General features: G+C 45.4%; 1 protein-coding gene across 1 annotated transcript in view; it reads right to left on the bottom strand.

Annotated features, from left to right (window-relative positions):
* Positions 1–18,735, bottom strand: part of ERCC3 (ERCC excision repair 3, TFIIH core complex helicase subunit) — an 86,976-nt gene that overhangs the window by 60,026 nt on the left and 8,215 nt on the right. Inside the window, 4 exon segments of the mRNA XM_029605133.1 lie at positions 1,847–1,982; positions 6,731–6,780; positions 7,386–7,622; positions 8,479–8,685. Coding sequence (XP_029460993.1) covers positions 1,847–1,982; positions 6,731–6,780; positions 7,386–7,622; positions 8,479–8,685 — 630 coding nt within the window.

Raw genomic sequence — 18,735 nt, 5'->3', positions numbered from 1 at the left:
AAACCACTGGCAGCAGTAACTGTGTGTTCTGTTGGCTCACAATTAAAATTTTAAGTGCACAGATTTTGGGCACCTAAGCAGGACGCAGTGAAACGCATGCACAGCCTGGCTTAACCTGTATTCTGCGCTTAGTAGGTTGTGCACATAGGTATATGCGATGTTATGCGCACTGTGTGTACCGACGTTCTATGGAGGGCAATACGGCACACACAAAGACGCATGCAAGATGGAACCGCTGTAGCCTACCATGTGGTGTGCCGACGAAGCCTAAAGTGGGGCATAGCTACTGAGGTATGTTGATGTTGGTATGGCACATCGAGCAAGGATACCAGAGGAAGACTTATCGAAACCCCTTCAAATGTCTCTGAATCGGGAGGTAAATCATCTTCTCCCTTTTTTTTTTTAAACTTACCTGGGCTCAGCACTTACCAGCTGAGTACAGAGATGGTCTCTGGCTGTGGGGGAGATGCTTTGGCCATCACCACGACGCTTGGCTTCCTGCACTTGCTGCCTTTCAGCTTAGGCAGCAAAGTCCATGCCAGGAACCGGCTACTGGACCAAGGCACAGCTCTGAGTGATCTCAGAAATCACCTCAGGAATTCTCAACTGGGGCAGAGACCTTTAGGTATCACCGCAGGAAAGCGGGGCTCCATCTTTCTCCAATTTAAAGGTAAATTTTCCTTCTGAGTACTGCAATCCCACTAGACCACCAGTGCTGGTGTAGGGAAACACATCCACATCTGCTAGGAGACGGAGAGATACTGAAGGGCTGAAGTCACTACAGGGGTATATCTAAGTGACATCAGGTTTGAAAACGGATTCCGTGTCAATCTGCTAGCAGGGGAGCATATAACCCATTGGTCCTGAATCCATCTAGCTACACGTTAGGAAATGTACATTTTGGAAGGAGAAATTCTACGGCAATCCCCATAGAGAAAGGTACATCCACCATCTGCTGGAGATGGAGAAATACCGAAGGGCTGAGATCACTGCGGGGGTTTACCTAGGGCGACATCAGCTTTGAAATCTGACTCCGTCTCCATTTGCTGATAGGGGAGCATAACCCATTGGTCCCGAGTCCATTTGGCTACAAACTAGGAAAATTCAAGATGGCTGCCGTTCCCACACACGCAGGCTCCCGACGACCTCTTAGGCTTTTCACGCACTGAAATGGAGTCTGAAATCTTACGTGTTGAAAACGGAGCCTTCACCGGCCGAGCTGCCTTCTCCCCCAGAGACACAGCGCACACACAAATTCGTGCATATTGCTAGACGAGCAGCAGGGCCTGCTGCGAGCCTTGGCTGGCGCCATGTGTGTCCCACACACGCTGTCTCCTCATCGCTCACCATGGCGGCCTCATCAATGCCAGGACCCTCGGCTACCACTAGCTCTCACCTGTGGTCTGGTTTGATCACTGATCACACACAGAGCCAGCCAAAAATCAAGAAGCTTTCCAAGCCGCTGTGTAAAATCCATATTCCTCTTTTTTTTTTTTTTTTTTTAATTCCAGACTGCAGATTTTAAACTTCTACCATCTGCTGGAGACAGAGAAGTCTGGAATTAAAAACAAAAAAAAAAAAAGAGTAAATGCAGGTAGCACTCTAGGTTAAGTAGCAGTGTCAAGTAAGGCTTCTGTCTCCATCTGCTGGCAGGGAGGCAAAATCCAGGAGTATGGACTGATCTGGGGTAAAAACATGAACAATTCATTTTGGCTTTCTAAACCAGGCAATGTTACAAACCCTAATAAGAGACCGCAGTCAAGGCATGTGTGGAGATGGTCTTCAACTATTTAGCTGCAATGCCTGAAATTTCTCTTTTTAGACTGAGAAGATGCATTAGACCTACGGCTGATTTGCTAGTGAAAGTTTCCATGATGAGCTCAGTTTCTTCTCCTTCTGCATTTCTTAGCCGACAATCCCTAATGACAGAGTCCTGAAGAAGCTGCTGGATCACTTCTGGGTGCATACTTTCCACAAAATACCTACAAGAAAATTGAGTGGTTAAATTGCTTTACCCTGACACAAACTACCAAGGAGCCTTTATTACTTCTACAGAGCCTGTTTCCAAACACACACAGTTGAAGAAGCCCTTTTCAAACGCTTCAGTGTTTTTACAAGCCGCTATAAACAGTCAAAACAATCCCAATGCTGTGGACTATAAGTCTTCCCGGAATACATGTTTTGAGAGGTATAGATTGTATGTCAATCTGTGGGCCTCCCGCAACATTTTTACAGAATTTTGATGATCTTTGATGAAACAAACTTAGAGGAAGTGCTGCAAAGCATTTAACACTTCTTGGAGTCTCAAAATATCCAAAGATGGTTCACTGGCAGTGCTGCATGCTGCCATGCAAAGGATCTGACTGATTCCCAGGCCAGAACCCTGCTCAAGGATGGGGATGCAGCACAAGGAGGAGGCAGTCACAGCCACTGCTCAGCAGCCCAGAGGTCAGACTCAGAGAGAGTCCACGTTAGCAGAGTGCTGGGGGAGAGTCATGGTCTGTAGTCCCCTGGGAGGCTCACTGCAACAGCTGGGCAGAGCTGGGAGGATTTAAATGCAGGGGCTCCTGACACCCTAACCCAAATGAAATCTGTCTGCAGCGGAGCAGGAAGAAACTGCTGGGGAAAAAAGAAAAAAACCATATCCAGAAGAGTCTGGCTCATCTCAGGCTGCCATCTGAAAGGGAAAAACGGAAGTGTACAACAGGGGTAAATCAGAAGAGGCCATGGCAGAACGATTTACTGCAAGTCCGCGCACACACAATCATGGTATCGCTGGAAGAGAAAAACTGAGTTTGGGACAACTAGCCCATCTTCTATTTGCTTGAAACCCCCCCCCCAAAGACTTGCTATGCAGCATGTCTCTCTCTCTCTCCCTTCTTCGGACATTATTAGGCTGAAAAAACAGGTCATAAACAGCAGCTCATTTTGCTAATCTAGACGGCAAACATTCAGAAAAGGGCCAAGAATTGTACTCCTCCTCCTCCTGCACCAGCATAAAAAGAATCCACTGAAATCTGCTTCACAAAAACTGCAACAGAATATGCACTTAAATTATTATATACAGGTATTATGTTAATGTATGCAAGATTAATTACTTTTGGGGTGAGAAAAAATTCAGTTTCCTTATGTAATTTTTTTTTTTTTTTTAATTGTGTGCAATATGTAACCTAAGGAGAAATGACTACATTCCTAATAAATTTCCTTTTCCTTAGTACAGACAGGTGAATCCAAAACCCGTGGGTTATGCACCTCTACCAGCAGCTGGAGACTGAGCAAAACCGACATCACGGTATATATACCCTAGCAGTGAGATCTGCCCACCGGTATTCTCTGCGAAAGCCAACTGCGGACAGACTAGCAAATCTCGATTAACAGATACACCTTCCAGCACTCAGCAAACAGGAAAACACGGAGCTCAGACAAAGAGGGTAATAACACTAGTCTAAGGAGTGGATCGACACTTACCAGTACTCCCTGGAACACACAGCCATGCAGGAGAACCATAACACAACCATCCAGCAGCCAAGGATGGAAAGTTGGCTTCACCTGTCTGTACTAAGGAAAAGGAAATTGTCAGGTAAGTAGTAATTTCTCCTCTCTTAACGCACAGACAGGTGAATCCAAAACCAGTGGGATGTACCAAAAGCTACTCCCGAACAGGGCGGAAAGCTGCCTGCAGTCCAGACAAAACTGTCCGTGCAAAAGCAGAGTCCTCCCAGGCCTGCACATCCAGGCGATAATGCATGGAAAAAGTGTGTAAAGAGGACCACGTTTCAGCTCGGCAAATGTCGATGGGAGACAACAAGCCCCGGGCAAGTTGCCGTTCTTTGTAAACCAGATTGATTTGTATCTCATACAGGAATTTCGGTATAGAAAAATTAAAAATAAATAAACAAACAATCTAACCTTCGCCCATGACACTGCCTGAGCCCTAAACTGACTAGGCAATGGCTGCTCCGCATCCACATATGCAGCCGTGACTACCGCCTTAATCCAGTGGGCTACTGTAGCCCGCGACACCAGCTCACCTTTATTCTCCATGGTGGGAGTAAAACAGCCAGTCCGTCTTTCTGAGAGGTTCAGAAACCTCTAGATACCTCAAAATATGCCTCTTGACATCCAAGGTGCGTAATAGGCGATATTCCTCTGTATCTCTTGCCCTGTCCAGAGACGGCAGGGAAACAGACTGATACAAGTGAAAATCCGAGACCACTTTCAGCAAAAAAAAAAAAAAAAAAAGGGAAGGAACAGTATGCAGCTGTATCGCCTCTGGAGTCACTCGCAGAAATGGCTCCTGGCGAGACAAAGCCTGTAGTTCAGATACTCGATGCGCAGAACATATTGCCACAAGAAACACCATTTTTAAAGTCAATAACCTCAAGGAAAGTTTATACAATCGGTCAAAACATAGGGCCTACTAAAAAAAATCGAAAACTAGATTAAGACTCCACAAGGGCACAAGGGAGGACGAAGATGCTTCACTCCTTTCAAGAAACAGGCCAAATCTAGATGAGCTGACAAGGACCCACCATTCAGCTGACTTCAGAGATAGGCAAGAGCCACCACCTGTACCTTTAAGGAATTAAAGGACCAACCCTTTACTCAATCCATCCTGCAAAAATTCCAAAATGAGCAGAATCTTAACCGCACAAGGAAGAGCACCTCAATCTTCACGCCAAACCTCAAACACTCGCCAAACCTGCACATAGGCTAAGGAAGTGGAGAACTTTCTTGCTTGTAGCAAGGTGGCAATAACTGCAGCAGAATATCCACGCTTCAACCACCGAACCTTCTCAAGGGCCATACCGTAAGACAAAATCAATTCAGATCTTCATGAAGAATAAGCTCCTGCCGTAGCAGATTCCTTTGTGCCAGAACCAGAGGAGAGAGTCCACTAGAAGCCTTTGCAGATCTGCATACCATGGTCTCCTGGGCCAATCTGGTGCCACCAGAAGCACCATCCCCCTGTGACTCTCGACCCGCCGAAAAATTCTGCCCAACACGGGCCATAGGGGAAAAGCATACAGCAGCTTGCCCTCCTGCCAGTTTCTGCACGAGAATATCGATGCCCAAGGGCTTTGGATCTCTCCTGTTACTGAAGAATCGAGGAACCTTCACATTACGAGAAGCAGTCAGCAGGTCCAGGCCCCAGCAATCCATTAGCAGCTCAACTTCCATTCTCCTGGATCCAGACTTTGTATGCTGAGGAAGTCTGCTCTTACATTGTCTTTTCCTGCAATGTGTGAGGCTGAGATCTCCTCAAGATGCACTTCCACCCATTCCATAAGTTGGTCTATTTCCTGTGACACTTGCTGCTTCTTGGTTCCTCCCTTTGAATTGATGTAAGCTACTGTTGTTGCACTGTCTGACATTATCCGGACTGCTTGACCCTGCAATCTGTCACCGAACCGCAAACATGCCAACAGGTCTGCAAGGGTTTCCAGCCAATTCATGTTCCACAGGGTCAAATTCTTTGAAAAGCTGCTCCTCTACAGGATCGAAAATGTCTGAACCCCACAGTGCGACCTCTCATGCTGAAGGATCGCGGCGCCTGTTTCTTATCCTCTGGTAAACTATGAACTGGGAATCACCCCACTTATTGGCCATTTTCTCCAGCTCACTCCCAAATAGGAGCAAGCCTTTAAATAGGCAACTTCGTAAGGTTAGACTTCGAGGTTGCATCAGCTGACCAATTTCTCAGCCGTAGCCGATGTCTGGCTGCTATTACCGAAGCCATCCCTCTGGCCCAAGTGCAGACCAAATTCGCAGCCCATATCTGCCAAAAAGGCAGCTACTGGTTCCAACCCTGCCCTGGAAGTTACACCATATTCATTAATCTTCTGAGAGGGCAACAAAGAAGAGCGAGCCACCAGGAAACAACAGGAAGCTATTTGCAAATTCATTGCCATTGCTTCAAAAGCCTGCTTAAGGATAGCCTCAATTCTCCTATCCTGTGCATCCATCAAGGCCGCTCTCCCTTTCTTCTTTTTTCCTTCAAAGCAATCCCCAGTAGGGAGATGCACATCCACCATCTGCTGGAGACGGAGAATACTGGCTGGCTGATGTCATTGCAGGGGTATAGATACTATGATGTCAGCTTTGCTCAGTCTCTATCTGCTAGTAAAGGTGCATAAACCACTGGTTTTAGACTCTGCTATCTACACACTAAGAAATACCAGCCTTTCCACCTCAAAAAATATAGAAGCAAACTTTGCAGAATGCTTAACTATGGCCCTTCGTATTTTGTCCAGGAACTAAAAACAAAAAAACGCAACACTGGATTATCTCCCCAAATACAAAACTTATTACAAGAAAGAAGAACTCAACTGGGCAGAGGCAATTCCTTCCTTAGGCTAACAATCTAAAGATGTAAACTCTGGCACTTCTAAGACCCCCTTCCTATAGGAAACCAAGATTTATTCTTGGCCATGAACTCCCAATTCTGCCTGTTTAGTAGAAAAGGATTCATGTCAGAATAACCAGCAGAATAAAATGTGTGTTGCATTGAGAACAGGAGCTCACAAGGTGCCACATTCTCACTAGGTTTGGCTCCTGCTGTGCAGGAGATGAGTGTTCAATTCCTGAGCTTGGATCCTGCTCCTCGGGTCGGTGAGGGCAGAGGATGCTGTAGAAAAGTCAGCAAGTCTCTCCCAGACACTATTAGCTCACCGTGCACGTCTCGCATTCCTTTTCGGTTCTGCTTTGACACAAGGCTCTTCTACCTTACCTGTTATGTTTCAGCACCAGCTTCACTTTTCCATAGCTGACCGTGCAGAGCTGTAAAAAAAAAATAAGTCACACACTTAAGCAACTGAAATTACAACTGCCCTATGCTGTTATTTTTAAGAAAATGATGAAAGGTTAACTAGCTTGGAAATTATTTTCAAGGTCAGGAGTCCTCCAAGTCTAGCAGGGAAAACTCATGGCTGTAAAAGCAATAATGCCACACAAAAATTGTGAAGCAATGAGCAACCACACTAGATGCAATAGCCAAAGGGCAGGTGAGATGCAATCAAATATATAAGCCACAAAGGGAATGTTTTAAATGAGCAACAAATGCTTTCAAAGTGTGTACATAGCAAACATTTATTCAACAATAATGACAAGATAAGGCACAATACTGGAGATCATTTGCATGAGCTCTCCTCTGCCAAGCAGCCGACACTGGTGAAATATACCATTACTGGGCACTGCTGAAACATGCTCACTCAATTGTTTTCTACAGCTTTCCCTTGGTGAGGCCATATATCCCGAGACTAGCATGGTCTGGATAAAATGTTCCTAAGACAGCAAATTCCATAGTTAAAAAAAAAAAAGTCATCCATACAACTCCAATATGAATCGTTTTATTAAAATTATGAATAATAATTGCATCGACCTGCCTTAATAAAGTGAATGATGCCATCTGGAACCCCTGTCTTGCTCAGTTTCTGTAAATACTCGATGATGTCACTTGTCTGCAAGCCAACGCTGACAGCAGCATAAAGCGAGTAAGCAGTCAGCTTGTATTCATGTATGTGGACCGGTCTACATACAGGCTCTGCTATGGCAACCAGAAAGTCCTGGGCATATCTGTAAACTGGAGAAAAAGCTTCCAAGAAGACATGACCATCTGGAGCCTGCAAAATAATAAGAGGGGTCAGTGACTAAAAGAACAATTTCATTTCTAAAATAAGCTTAGAGCACAAAAGAGAGAGGATTCTGGCCTCAGCCTAATGCTTGGTGAATATTTGTCCACACAATCAACAAACCGAGAGTCTAGTCGGGACGGATTAAGGATTAGAAAAGCTGGAAGTCAGGTCAGAGGTCCAGAAAGAGAGTTCTGTCTCTCACCGCCACTTTCTTACTGTACTCTTCCCGTCTCCAACAAGTGCTCTGTGATAGCAGTCTCACATATTCATGAGAACTGAAAGATCACCAAAAATATATTCAGAATCGTGGGCTTCCTTTTTCCATCCAATACATCTTCTGCGATATTACCAGAATTTTCTTTAATGCCAAGCCAGTTAACAGGTTCTCTCTCAATTCCTGAAACTGTTCTACATCCCCAATCAATCAATTTATAAAACGCTTTCAATCCATGCGCTTTACCATCCAGAGGAAGCGCAATACTGAGCCAGCTATAGGAGACTCAAAACATAAGGGGAGGGTGGGGAGAGGAGACCCCATGGGAGCAGGAGAACCGTTTAAGAGGGGAAGGCACAGAGGAGAGGAAAAGCAGAGAGAGTCAGGGCCTTGTAGAGAGGAGATGGGAAGTACAGAGGCCGAGAAGTATGCAAGGAGGACACAGTTTTGAATTAAGAGGGAGATGAAGCAGAAAGTCCAGATTACGAGAAAGCAGAATAGATGTGGTATGAGACCCCAGATGCAGCTTTACGCACTGGTCACGCTGTAAGACAGCATGGGGACTGCTTCCGCCCCTGTTCTGCACAAGACAACTCTTTCCATGACTTGGTTTCAGTGTGGAACTCTTACCACCCAGAGAGGCCGTGAGGAGTGGTCCCCCTTCAGGGGCATCTGCAGCCTGTAATCCTTGGCACCGTATTCATCCACTTTGGTGCCAGCCTCATCCACCTGCTTCCCAGCAGCAGAGGGGACAGCTTCCTGGGCCTCGCCGCCCCGCAGCATCATCCTCCTCATCATCTTCCTCTTCATAGTGACGTTTTCTGGATTTCTTCTTTTCTGATAACAAAATAAAATAAAAACAAAAAAAGATGGCAGAGATATGAAGTCTTCATTTCATCTTTCCCCCCCTCTGCAGCCCTGTTTAGAAGCTTGCGCAAAGCAAACGTCTGGTTCAAGAACTACTAAACTGTGCAGATTATACCACCTTCTCTGAATCAATAAAATAAAGTGGGCAGATTGGAGAGGCCAGTTGGGCATTTTTTTTTTTGCTGTCATCTACTATGAGCTCTCAAGACCATTCCCTCTCTCAGATGTGACTAAGGATAACAGTAGTATATATAGCCTGAGATGCGGTCACGCAGCAGAAATTAATAACGCCCGGGACTTCAGGCGGTGTCACATAATTATATTAGCATCGAGCGGCAGAGGTTTGGTGCTGTGCACAACAGTATTGGTTCCGAGCAAGGTATCGCAACCTACAGCCAACTCATTTTTCTCTAGCTCCAATACAGTTTCTAGTACTCCTCACAGTCTGATTAGTTTCTGCTTCTGACTGCTTGACCAATATGTGACTAACATTTATAAATGTCTAGAGATGGGAACAATGAGTGAAGTGGTCAAGTTTGCTGATGATACAAAATTATTCAAAAGTTGTTAAACCACAAGAAGATTGTGAGAAATTGAAGGAGGACCTTGCAAGGCTGGGATAATACATTGAAATCCTCTGCAAGCAGAATACCAGGAATTATTAGGAAAGAACAGAGAATATCATAATGACTAATCACGCCATGGTGCCACCTGATCTTGAATATTATGTTCAATTCTTGTCACAACATTTCAAGAAAGATACAGCAGACTTTCAAAGGTACAGAGAAGTGAAACCAAGATAAGTGGATGGAACAATTCCCCTATGAAGAATAAGCTGAAGAATCCTAATCTCTTTAGCTTAAGAAGAACATAAGAATATAAGTAGTTGCCATACTGGGTCAGACCGAGGGTCCATCAACTCAGCATCCTGTTTCCAACAGTGGCCAATCCAGGTCAAACGAACCTGGCAAATACCCAAACAGTAAATAAGTCCCATGCTACTAATGCCAGTAATAAGCAGTGGCTATTCCCTAAATCAACTTGATTAATAATAGTTTATTGACTTCTTCTCCAGGGACTTATCCAAATTTTTTTTAAACCCAGTTACACTAACTACCATAACCACATCCTCTGGCTTAATTATGCATTGAGTGAAAATGAATTTTCTCCGATTTGTTTTAAGTGTGCTACTTGCTAACTTCGTGGAGTGCTCCCTAGTCCTTGTATTATCTAAAAGAGTAAAAAGACGATTCACATTTACTCATTCAAGTCCTTTCATGATTTTATAGCCCTCTATCATATCCCCCCTCAGCCATCTCTTCTACAAGCTGAACAGTGAAATGGTCAAAATGGTCTGATCCTTTTTAATAAAGAGTTTCAAGGTAAAATATATTGTTGCCTTTAACTTTTGCAAATTATGGGGCCCTGAGATGTAGCAGGAGCAATAAGCTACAGAAATATATCTACCACTTCTGATGTGTAATTAAATGAAGATTGTGAACCTAATCTCCCACAAGACATTTTCAAGGCAACTGTAGTTTTCCCAGAGAAGTTTTAGGAATGTGCTCGTCTTCACTAATTAACCGCTTGCTACTGTAAAGAAGCTATTTAAAAATCTGCACACATCACGTCATTTCGGAGTCAATATCTTACTGACTTCCTGTGCACACGTAGGATAATAAAGAGTTAATTATAAAGAAATGCCTGTCTCCTTATATACTGTTGTGCTGTCGGGGTAAATTTTCTCTCATAACAGGCGGTGCATTAGCTTGGGAATTGAAGGAGGGGTCGCGGCAGGTGACCTGGCCTAGTACAGTTCATCTGACAGAGCGCACCTTTTTTTGATCCTAATGTAACACCTGCTCCCCAGGAGGTATTTGGTTTTTTTTCTCGACGGAATTAGATTTTCTGCAGTACCATTTGTATTGCACTGGCGTGGACCTCCAAGGGAACTGTTACTTTCTATTTCTGAACCATAACATGGAGACTGGCATGGTTTTTTTTTAAATTAAGTGCGGTTTTGATTGAGAGATTAAGGCTTGATACAGCCGAGGTAAATTGGATGGGAGAGAAAACCCTGGTTGTGGGGGTGAAAATAAGGATTCCTGCCTGAGAGGTCCTGGATGAAATGTGCATGTATCTGTGATACGAAAGAGAGTGCGCATATTGCTGAGAATGGGGGACTTACCCAGCAAAGAAATCCTGGAGTCCCTGCTTAAAAAAAAAAAAAAAATGCTGGCTCATTACATGTGGAAAACTTAAGGACCAGAAACAGTAAGTATGTGTCTGACTGGCACCGTGCCACTAAGGGGATATTCCCAGCTTCAATTTAGGAAAGAGTTTCTAAGTGTTAGAGAAAGCAAAAAAACATTTTGTACGATCTCCGCCTTGGTGGAGTTGTTTGTTTGTGGAGACAGATAAAAGTAAATTACAGTCTCTAAAGACCTCCCTTCATGGGGAATTAGGAAAGAAAATGCAACAGTGCACGGGGAGCTGAACAAGTTAAGGAATGAGAGCATGGGCACTGAGCCCACGACAGGAATACAAGAAGGAGCCACTTGATCCACTGGACAAGCCCAGGCTCTCCCCCAATGGGCGGTAACTGTAGTCGGAGTAGGAAATACCCCCACGTTTTGGCATGCCCTGAATTCGAGTTAATTTGGGGCCAAGGGAATTACAGCACACTTCTCTCATCTCCCCCACAGTCCTGGTTAATCTATTGGGGTGCTATTTGCTTTGTAAATCAGGATGTACTCTGCCTCCCAAGGAAGGCAAGCAGAAGTATCCAAGCAGGTTTCTTGGGTTGCAGAATTACTATGCTTCCTACCGGAGACCGAAGGGAATAAGGAAGCGGCATGAAATTTTAACCCTCACAAAATAGGGGAAGTACAGGAAATGTTAAACAAAATACCAGGGTCACCAAGGTGAAAGAGTCAACAGACCCCCCTATGACTGGGACCGAGGAGTGGACCAGCCTCGTTTCATTAGGCAAATTTGGCGCCGCCTCTACCCTGGCTAAAGCCAACCCTGTTCGGCTTTTGGCCTCGAAAGGACTGGGTCCAGGACTGCGGCCTCCCCGAGGCCTGCCTCCGGGCGTCTCCTGAAGCCCTACCTTGCCGAGAATGCAAAGGAAAAGAACATTTTGGCCCTTTAGGCTCATCTTCAAGTAATTTATTCTCCCCCAGATGCTTTATCAGCTTCTCCTTGAAAAGCAATGCTCCTGAGACTTAGATGAAAGGTCTGCCGACCAGTTACGTAACCAAAGACGTCTCCTGGCCAAAGCATCCGACATCATCGTTCTGGAGGAAGTCCTAATGAGGCCAAAAACCGCATCGGCTCCATAAGCGACCCAGCCGCTCCGCCTGGGACTCAGAGGCAGACATGGCCTTGTCAGCCTGAAACTGCTGCACCCATCGCAGCCCAGCCTGAAGCATAAAACTGCTGCACACCACAGCACGGATGCCAAGAGCAGACACCTCAAAAATCTTTTTCAGACAGACCTCGAGCTTTCTGTCCTGCAAATCCATCCATCAGAATAGTTGTCTTCTTAGTAACTGCCAAGACGGAGGCATCCACCTTCGGGACTCTCAAAAGTTCCAGCGTGTCCTCAGGCAAAGGATATACATTGTCTATTGCTCTATCCACCTTCAAGCCAGTCTCTCCGGAGTACCCCGCTCCCTGAACACCAACTTTTTAACTGACTTATGGAACAGAAAAGCCTTCGCTGGACCCCGTAAGCCATCCATGACCGGATCCACGTCCTTCTGTTCGGACTTCTACTGTGGAACCTTTATGCCCAACTCCACAAGGACATAGAGGGTCAGGAGTCCCAACTCTTCTCTGTGAAACAGACAAATCACCTTCGGATCATCCTGCCCCAGAGCCGGGATCTTCCCCGGCCCCTCAGGGAAGGATCTGCCTCTGAAGGGCTTTCTCCAGATGGGCCCCATGTTCGGAATCAGAAAAATCATCTTTAGCAGCCCCCTGCACAGGCAACCCCAAGACTCACCAAACCCTGCTAGCCCCAGACGTCCCTGAAAGCCCAGACTTCTTCTTGGGCTGCAGACCTTCCAACACACCCTGTGTGGAAGCATGCCGCCCTGCGGCCTTCCGGGCCAGATAAACTTTGTGTAGCAAGAGAACGAAATCTGATGAGAACATAAGAAATTGCCATGCTGGGTCAGATCAAGGGTCCATGAAGCCCAGCATCCTGTTTTCCAACAGAGGCCAAACCAGGCCACAAGAACCTGGCAATTACCCAAACACTAAGAAGATCCCATGCTACTGATGCAATTAATAGCAGTGGCTATTCCCTAAGTAAACTTGATTAATAGCCGTTAATGGACTTCTCCTCCAATAACTTACCCAATCCTTTTTTGAACCCAGCTACACTAACTGCACTAACCACATCCTCTGGCAACAAATTCCAGAGTTTAATTGTGCGTTGAGTGAAAAAGAACTTTCTCCGATTAGTCTTAAATGTGCTACTTGCTAACTTCATGGGATGCCCCCTAGTCCTTCTATTATCCAAAAGTGTAAATAACCGAGTCACATCTACTCGTTCAAGAACTCTCATGATCTTAAAGACCTCTATCATATCCCCCCTCAGCCGTCTCTTCTCCAAGCTGAACAGCTCTAACCTCTTCAGCCTTTCCTCATAGGGGAACTGTTCCATCCCCTTTATCATTTTGGTTGCCCTTCTCTGTACCTTCTCCATCACAACTATATCTTTTTTGAGATGAGGCGACCAGAATTGTACACAGTACTCAAGGTGCGGTCTCACCATGGAGCGATACAGAGGCATTATAACATTTTCCCTTTTATTAACCATTCCCTTCCTAATAATTCCTAACATTCTGTTTGCTTTTTTGACTGCTGCAGCACACTGAGCCGACGATTTTCAAGTATTATCCACTATGATGCCTAGATCTTTTTCCTGGTTAGTAGCTCCTAATATGGAACCTAACATCGTGTAACTACATGAAGGGTTATTTGTCCCTATATGCAACACCTTGCACTTGTCCACATTAAATTTCATCTGCCATTTGGATGCCCAATCTTCCAGTCTTGCAAGGTCCACCTGTAATGCATCACAATCTGCTTGTGATTTAACTACTCTGAATAATTTTGTATCTGCAAATTTGATAACCTCACTTGTTGTATTCCTTTCCAGATCATATATATATATATATATATATACATATACACACACACACACACTGTTTACCCTTTTCCACTGAGAAAATTGACCATTTAATCCTACTCTCTGTTTCCTGTCTTTTAACCAGTTTGTAATTCACGAAAGGACAGCACCTCCTATCCCATGACTTTTTACTTTTCTTAAAAGCCTCTCATGAGGCTTGTCAAACGCCTTCTGAAAATCAAAATACACTCCATCTATCTACCAGTTCACCTTTATCCACATGTTTATTAAACCCTTCAAAGAAATGAAGCAGATTTGTTAGGCAAGACTTCCCTTGGGTAAATCCATGTTGACTGTGTTCCATTAAACCATGTCTTTCTATATGCTCTATGATTTTGATCTTTAGAATAGTTTCCACTATTTTTCCCGGCTCTGAAGTCAGGCTCACTGATCTATAATTACCCGGATTACCCCTGGAGCCCTTTTTAAATATTGGGGTTACAATGGTGACCCTCCAGTCTTCAGGTACAATGGATGATTTTAATGATAGGTTAAAAATTTTAACTAATAGATCAGAAATTTCATTTTTTAATTCCTTCAGTACCCTAAGATGCATACCATCCGGTCCAGGTGATTTGCTACTCTTTAGTCTGTCAATCTGGCCTACTACATCTTCCAGGTTCACAGTGATTTGGTTCAGTTCGTCTGACTCAACACCCCTGAAAACCATCTCAGGAACAGGTATCTCCCCAACATCCTCAGTAGTAAACACGGAAGCAAAAGAATTCATTTAGTCTTTCTGCAATGGCCTTATCTTCCCTAAGAGCCCCTTTAACCCCTAGGTCATCTAATGATCCAACCCACTCCCTCAGAGGTTTCTTGCTTCAGATATATATTTTAAAAAGCTTTTATTATGAGTTTTTGCCTCTATGACCAACTTCATTTCAAATTCTCTCGGCGCCTGTTTTATCAATGTTTTACACTTAACTTGACAATGCTTATGTTTTATCCTATTTTCTTCAGATGGATCCTTCTGTCAATTTTGAAGGATTTTTTTTTTGGCAAAACAGCCTCTTTCACCTCACCTTTTAACCATGATGGTAATAGTTTTGCCTTCCTTCCACCTTTCTTAATGCGTGGAATACATCTGGGCTGCACCTCTAGGATTGTGTTTTTAAACAATGCTCATTTTATCAAAGTTTCCCTTTTGAAAGTTTAGTGTTAGAGCTGCAGATGTACTTATAGTCCCCCTTCCAGTTATTAGTTTAAATTTGATCATGTTATGATCACTGTTGCCAAGTGGCTCCACCACCATTACCTCTCTCACCAAATCCTGCATTCCACTAAGAATTAAATCTAAAATAGCTCCCTCTATTGTTGGTTCCTGAACCAATTGCTCCATGAAGCATTCATTTATTACATCCAGGAACTTTATGTCTCTAGCAAGTCCTGATGTTACATTTACCCAGTCAATATTGGGGGTAACTGAAATCTTATCCAAAACAAAAGTGCAGAGAGGAATGTTCAATCCCAAGAATTTCAATGCAGTTTGTTGAAAAGCAGAAATTATTTATTGTTTATATATGGCAACTCCACTGATTTATAAGGCAGACATCTTAAAACGCGTCCCCCGACACGGTCCCGTATTTCGCCTCGGGCTGCATCGGGAGGGAGCACAAGGAATTCAAAGTAAAGGCTGTAAATAAATATATATATAAATCAGGATAAAATAATGGACTTAGTGCCGAAAAACATTCTCAATTAACTAAAGTATAAAGGAACAGCATACCTGACAGAAGAATGAATTCACATATGGCAGGGAGCGCAGTTACCCTAAACACTGACAGGTATTTGAACCCAGCAGAGAAGGCGCCAAGCTCCAGGTGAACAGATCATGTGATTCAGGGGAACCAATCCAATTGTTCCCTGTACCTGGAGCGCACCTAGCAGTCGCACAACCAGACACTACACACTTAATCTTGATTAGGTGAACAGAAACCACTCTATTTCCCGATTAAGACCTTTAGGGATTACTGTATCGAGGGTGAATATCCATCTTTGTTCTATATGGCCCAACTGCTCAGCATAATTGCCACCATGAGGAGACCGGGGGACAACTTCCAGTACACAGTAAAAGAGATCTGAAATTGTATGTGATTTCTGCACCCAATGCTCCACTAAGGGTTCATTCTCCCTGGCATGGCGAATATTAGAACAATGTTCTATCATTCGGGTTTTCACCATGCGGGAAGTTTTGCCTACATATACCAGTGTTCACCTAATCAAGATTAAGTGTGTAGTGTCTGGTTGTGCGACTGCTAGGTGCACTCCAGGTACAGGGAACAATTGGATTGGTTCCCCTGAATCACATGATCTGATCACCTGGAGCTTGGCGCCTTCTCTGCTGGGTTCAAATACCTGTCAGTGTTTAGGGTAACTGCGCTCCCTGCCATATGTGAATTCATTCTTCTGTCAGGTATGCTGTTCCTTTATACTTGCGTTAATTGAGAATGTTTTTTCGGCACTGTCCATTATTTTATCCTGATTTATATATATACAAGCCGTTAAGCCCGTTAAAACGGGCTACATCCCTCTGTCTCTCACCTCCCCCTCTTTCTCTCTCCCCTCCCTCACCCACTCCTCCCCACCCTCCCTCTCCTATCACTCAGTCCCTCCCTCCCACTCAGTCTCACTCACTCCCTCCCCCCTCTCTCCCTCCCTCTCACTCACTCAGTCCCACTCACTCTCACTCAGTCCCCACTCCCTCCGTCCTCTCCCTCAGTCCCACTCCCTCCCTCAGTCCCTCCCCCTCACTCAATCCCTCCCTCCCACTCAGTCACTCCCTCCCCCCTCCCTCTCACTCAGTCCCCACTCCCTCCGTCTTCTCCCAGTCCCACTCCCTCCCTCTCTCTCCCAGTCCCACTCCCTCCCTCTCTCTCCCAGTCCCACTCCCTCCCTCAGTCCCCCCCCCTCACTCAGTCCCCCCCCCCTCCCACTCAGTCCCCCCCTCCCACTCAGTCCCTCCCTCCCACTCAGTCCCTCCCTCCCACTCAGTCCCTCCCTCCCACTCAGTCCCTCCCTCCCACTCTCTCTCTCCGTCCCTCCCTCCCACTCAGTCCATCCCTCCCTCTCTCTTCTCCCTCCCTCGCTACCGCCCGCTACCGCCGTCGCCGCTGCTGCCACTGGACGCCGCCATTTTTTTTTCTTTCTGAAGCTGCCTCAGAGCGACGTGCTCGCCCGCACATGCGCGGTAGAGCTGGTCTCTACTGCGCATTTGCGGGCCGTCGGTCACAGGCCATTTATAAGGTAGATTTATTTACAGCCTTTACTTTGAATTCCTTGTGCTCCCTCCCGATGCAGCCCGAGGCGAAACACGGGACCGTGTCGGGGGACGCGTTTAAGATGTCTGCCTTACAAATCAGTGGAGTTGCCATATATAAACAATAAATAATTTCTGCTTTTCAACAAACTGCATTGAAATTCTTGGGATTGAACATTCCTCTCTGCACTTTTGTTTTGGATGCTATTGGTTAAGTGCAGCAGTGCTCTGTTGTGTTTTTGGGTAACTGAAATCTCCCATTATTATTGCACTGCCAATTTGGTTTGCTTCCCTGATTTCTCTTAGCATTTCATCATCTGTCTGACCATTTTGTCCAGGTGGATGGTAGTATACTCCTATCACTATACTCTTACCCAACACACATGGAATTTCTACCCTTATAGATTCTACTGAGCATTTAGTCTCTTGTATGATCTTTATCCTGTTGGACTCTACACCCTCCCGGACATAAAGTGCCACACCCCCACCAAGTTGATCCTCCCTATCATTGCGAAATAATTTGTACCCTGATATAACACTGTCCCATTGGTTATCCTCCTTCCACAAAGTATCTGTTATGCCAATTATGTCAATCTCATCATTTGCTGCTATACACTAACTCTCCCATCTTACTTCTTAGACTTCTGGCATTGGCATACAGACATTTCAAAGTGTGTTTTTTGTTTGTATTAACAACCTGCTTTTCAGTTGTTGGGGATAATTTGGAAATCTTTAGCTTCCATGATTTTTTTACTTATAGGCACATAGACTACGTTTGCTTTTATTGGAACCTCTCTGTTGGGATGCCCTAACTCTCCTGTTTCACTAGTATCCTTCAAGGATACATTTCTCTGAACCATGCACTGATGAGTGACTGTGAAGGTGGAAGAATAATCAGAGCCCTCCCCACGGAGGTCCTCATCCTTCTCCGAGTGCCCCCTGGGCCTCCTCGGGGCTCAAGTTGGCCGGTGACAGTAGTGGAGGGAGATTCGCCTCCCCCCCCCCCCCCCCCCCCCCCCCCCCCCTCCGCAAACTCTGAAGCAGCCACGAAAGAATCAAAGATGGCCACCATTCCCATACTCACCGGGAATGGAGCCGCTGCTTCCCCTGACACAACCAAAGACCTCCCAGGCCCGCACTGCTTTGCTGAAGCCGCTGCAATCGCTCCCAAAGTGCCCTCTCTCCCAGAGAGGCACCGGGAATGCTGGCCGGTTCGAGAAAGGTGCGCACTCATCTCCTCACTTGCGGGGCACCTGTTACCGCGCAGCATGCTACAGCCCTACTCCGACTGCGCAGCGCACGCCTTAGGAAAAGCACCCACGAGAGGAGCTGGAGCTGAGCGCCTGTCCGATGTCAGCCCCGCCGAAAAGGAAGAAAAAAAAAAAGGGTCTCTTTTAAACTTTACTAAAGAGACAAAAAATGACTTCCCTGATATGAAGAGTGGCAGCAGGCTCCACTACTCCTCCTGGAGGCGAGGGAACTGGATCCACCAGCTTTATGCCTCCGCATGGAAGGACTGAGCAACCACTGAGCTCGTCCACCTCAAAACCAGGCGGGA

Source organism: Rhinatrema bivittatum, chromosome 6, assembly GCF_901001135.1.
Source record: "Rhinatrema bivittatum chromosome 6, aRhiBiv1.1, whole genome shotgun sequence".
In the NCBI taxonomy this organism is placed as follows: Eukaryota; Metazoa; Chordata; class Amphibia; order Gymnophiona; family Rhinatrematidae; genus Rhinatrema; species Rhinatrema bivittatum.
The sequence above is the reverse complement of the archived record's forward strand: the minus strand, read 5'-3'. Positions and strand labels throughout refer to the sequence as shown.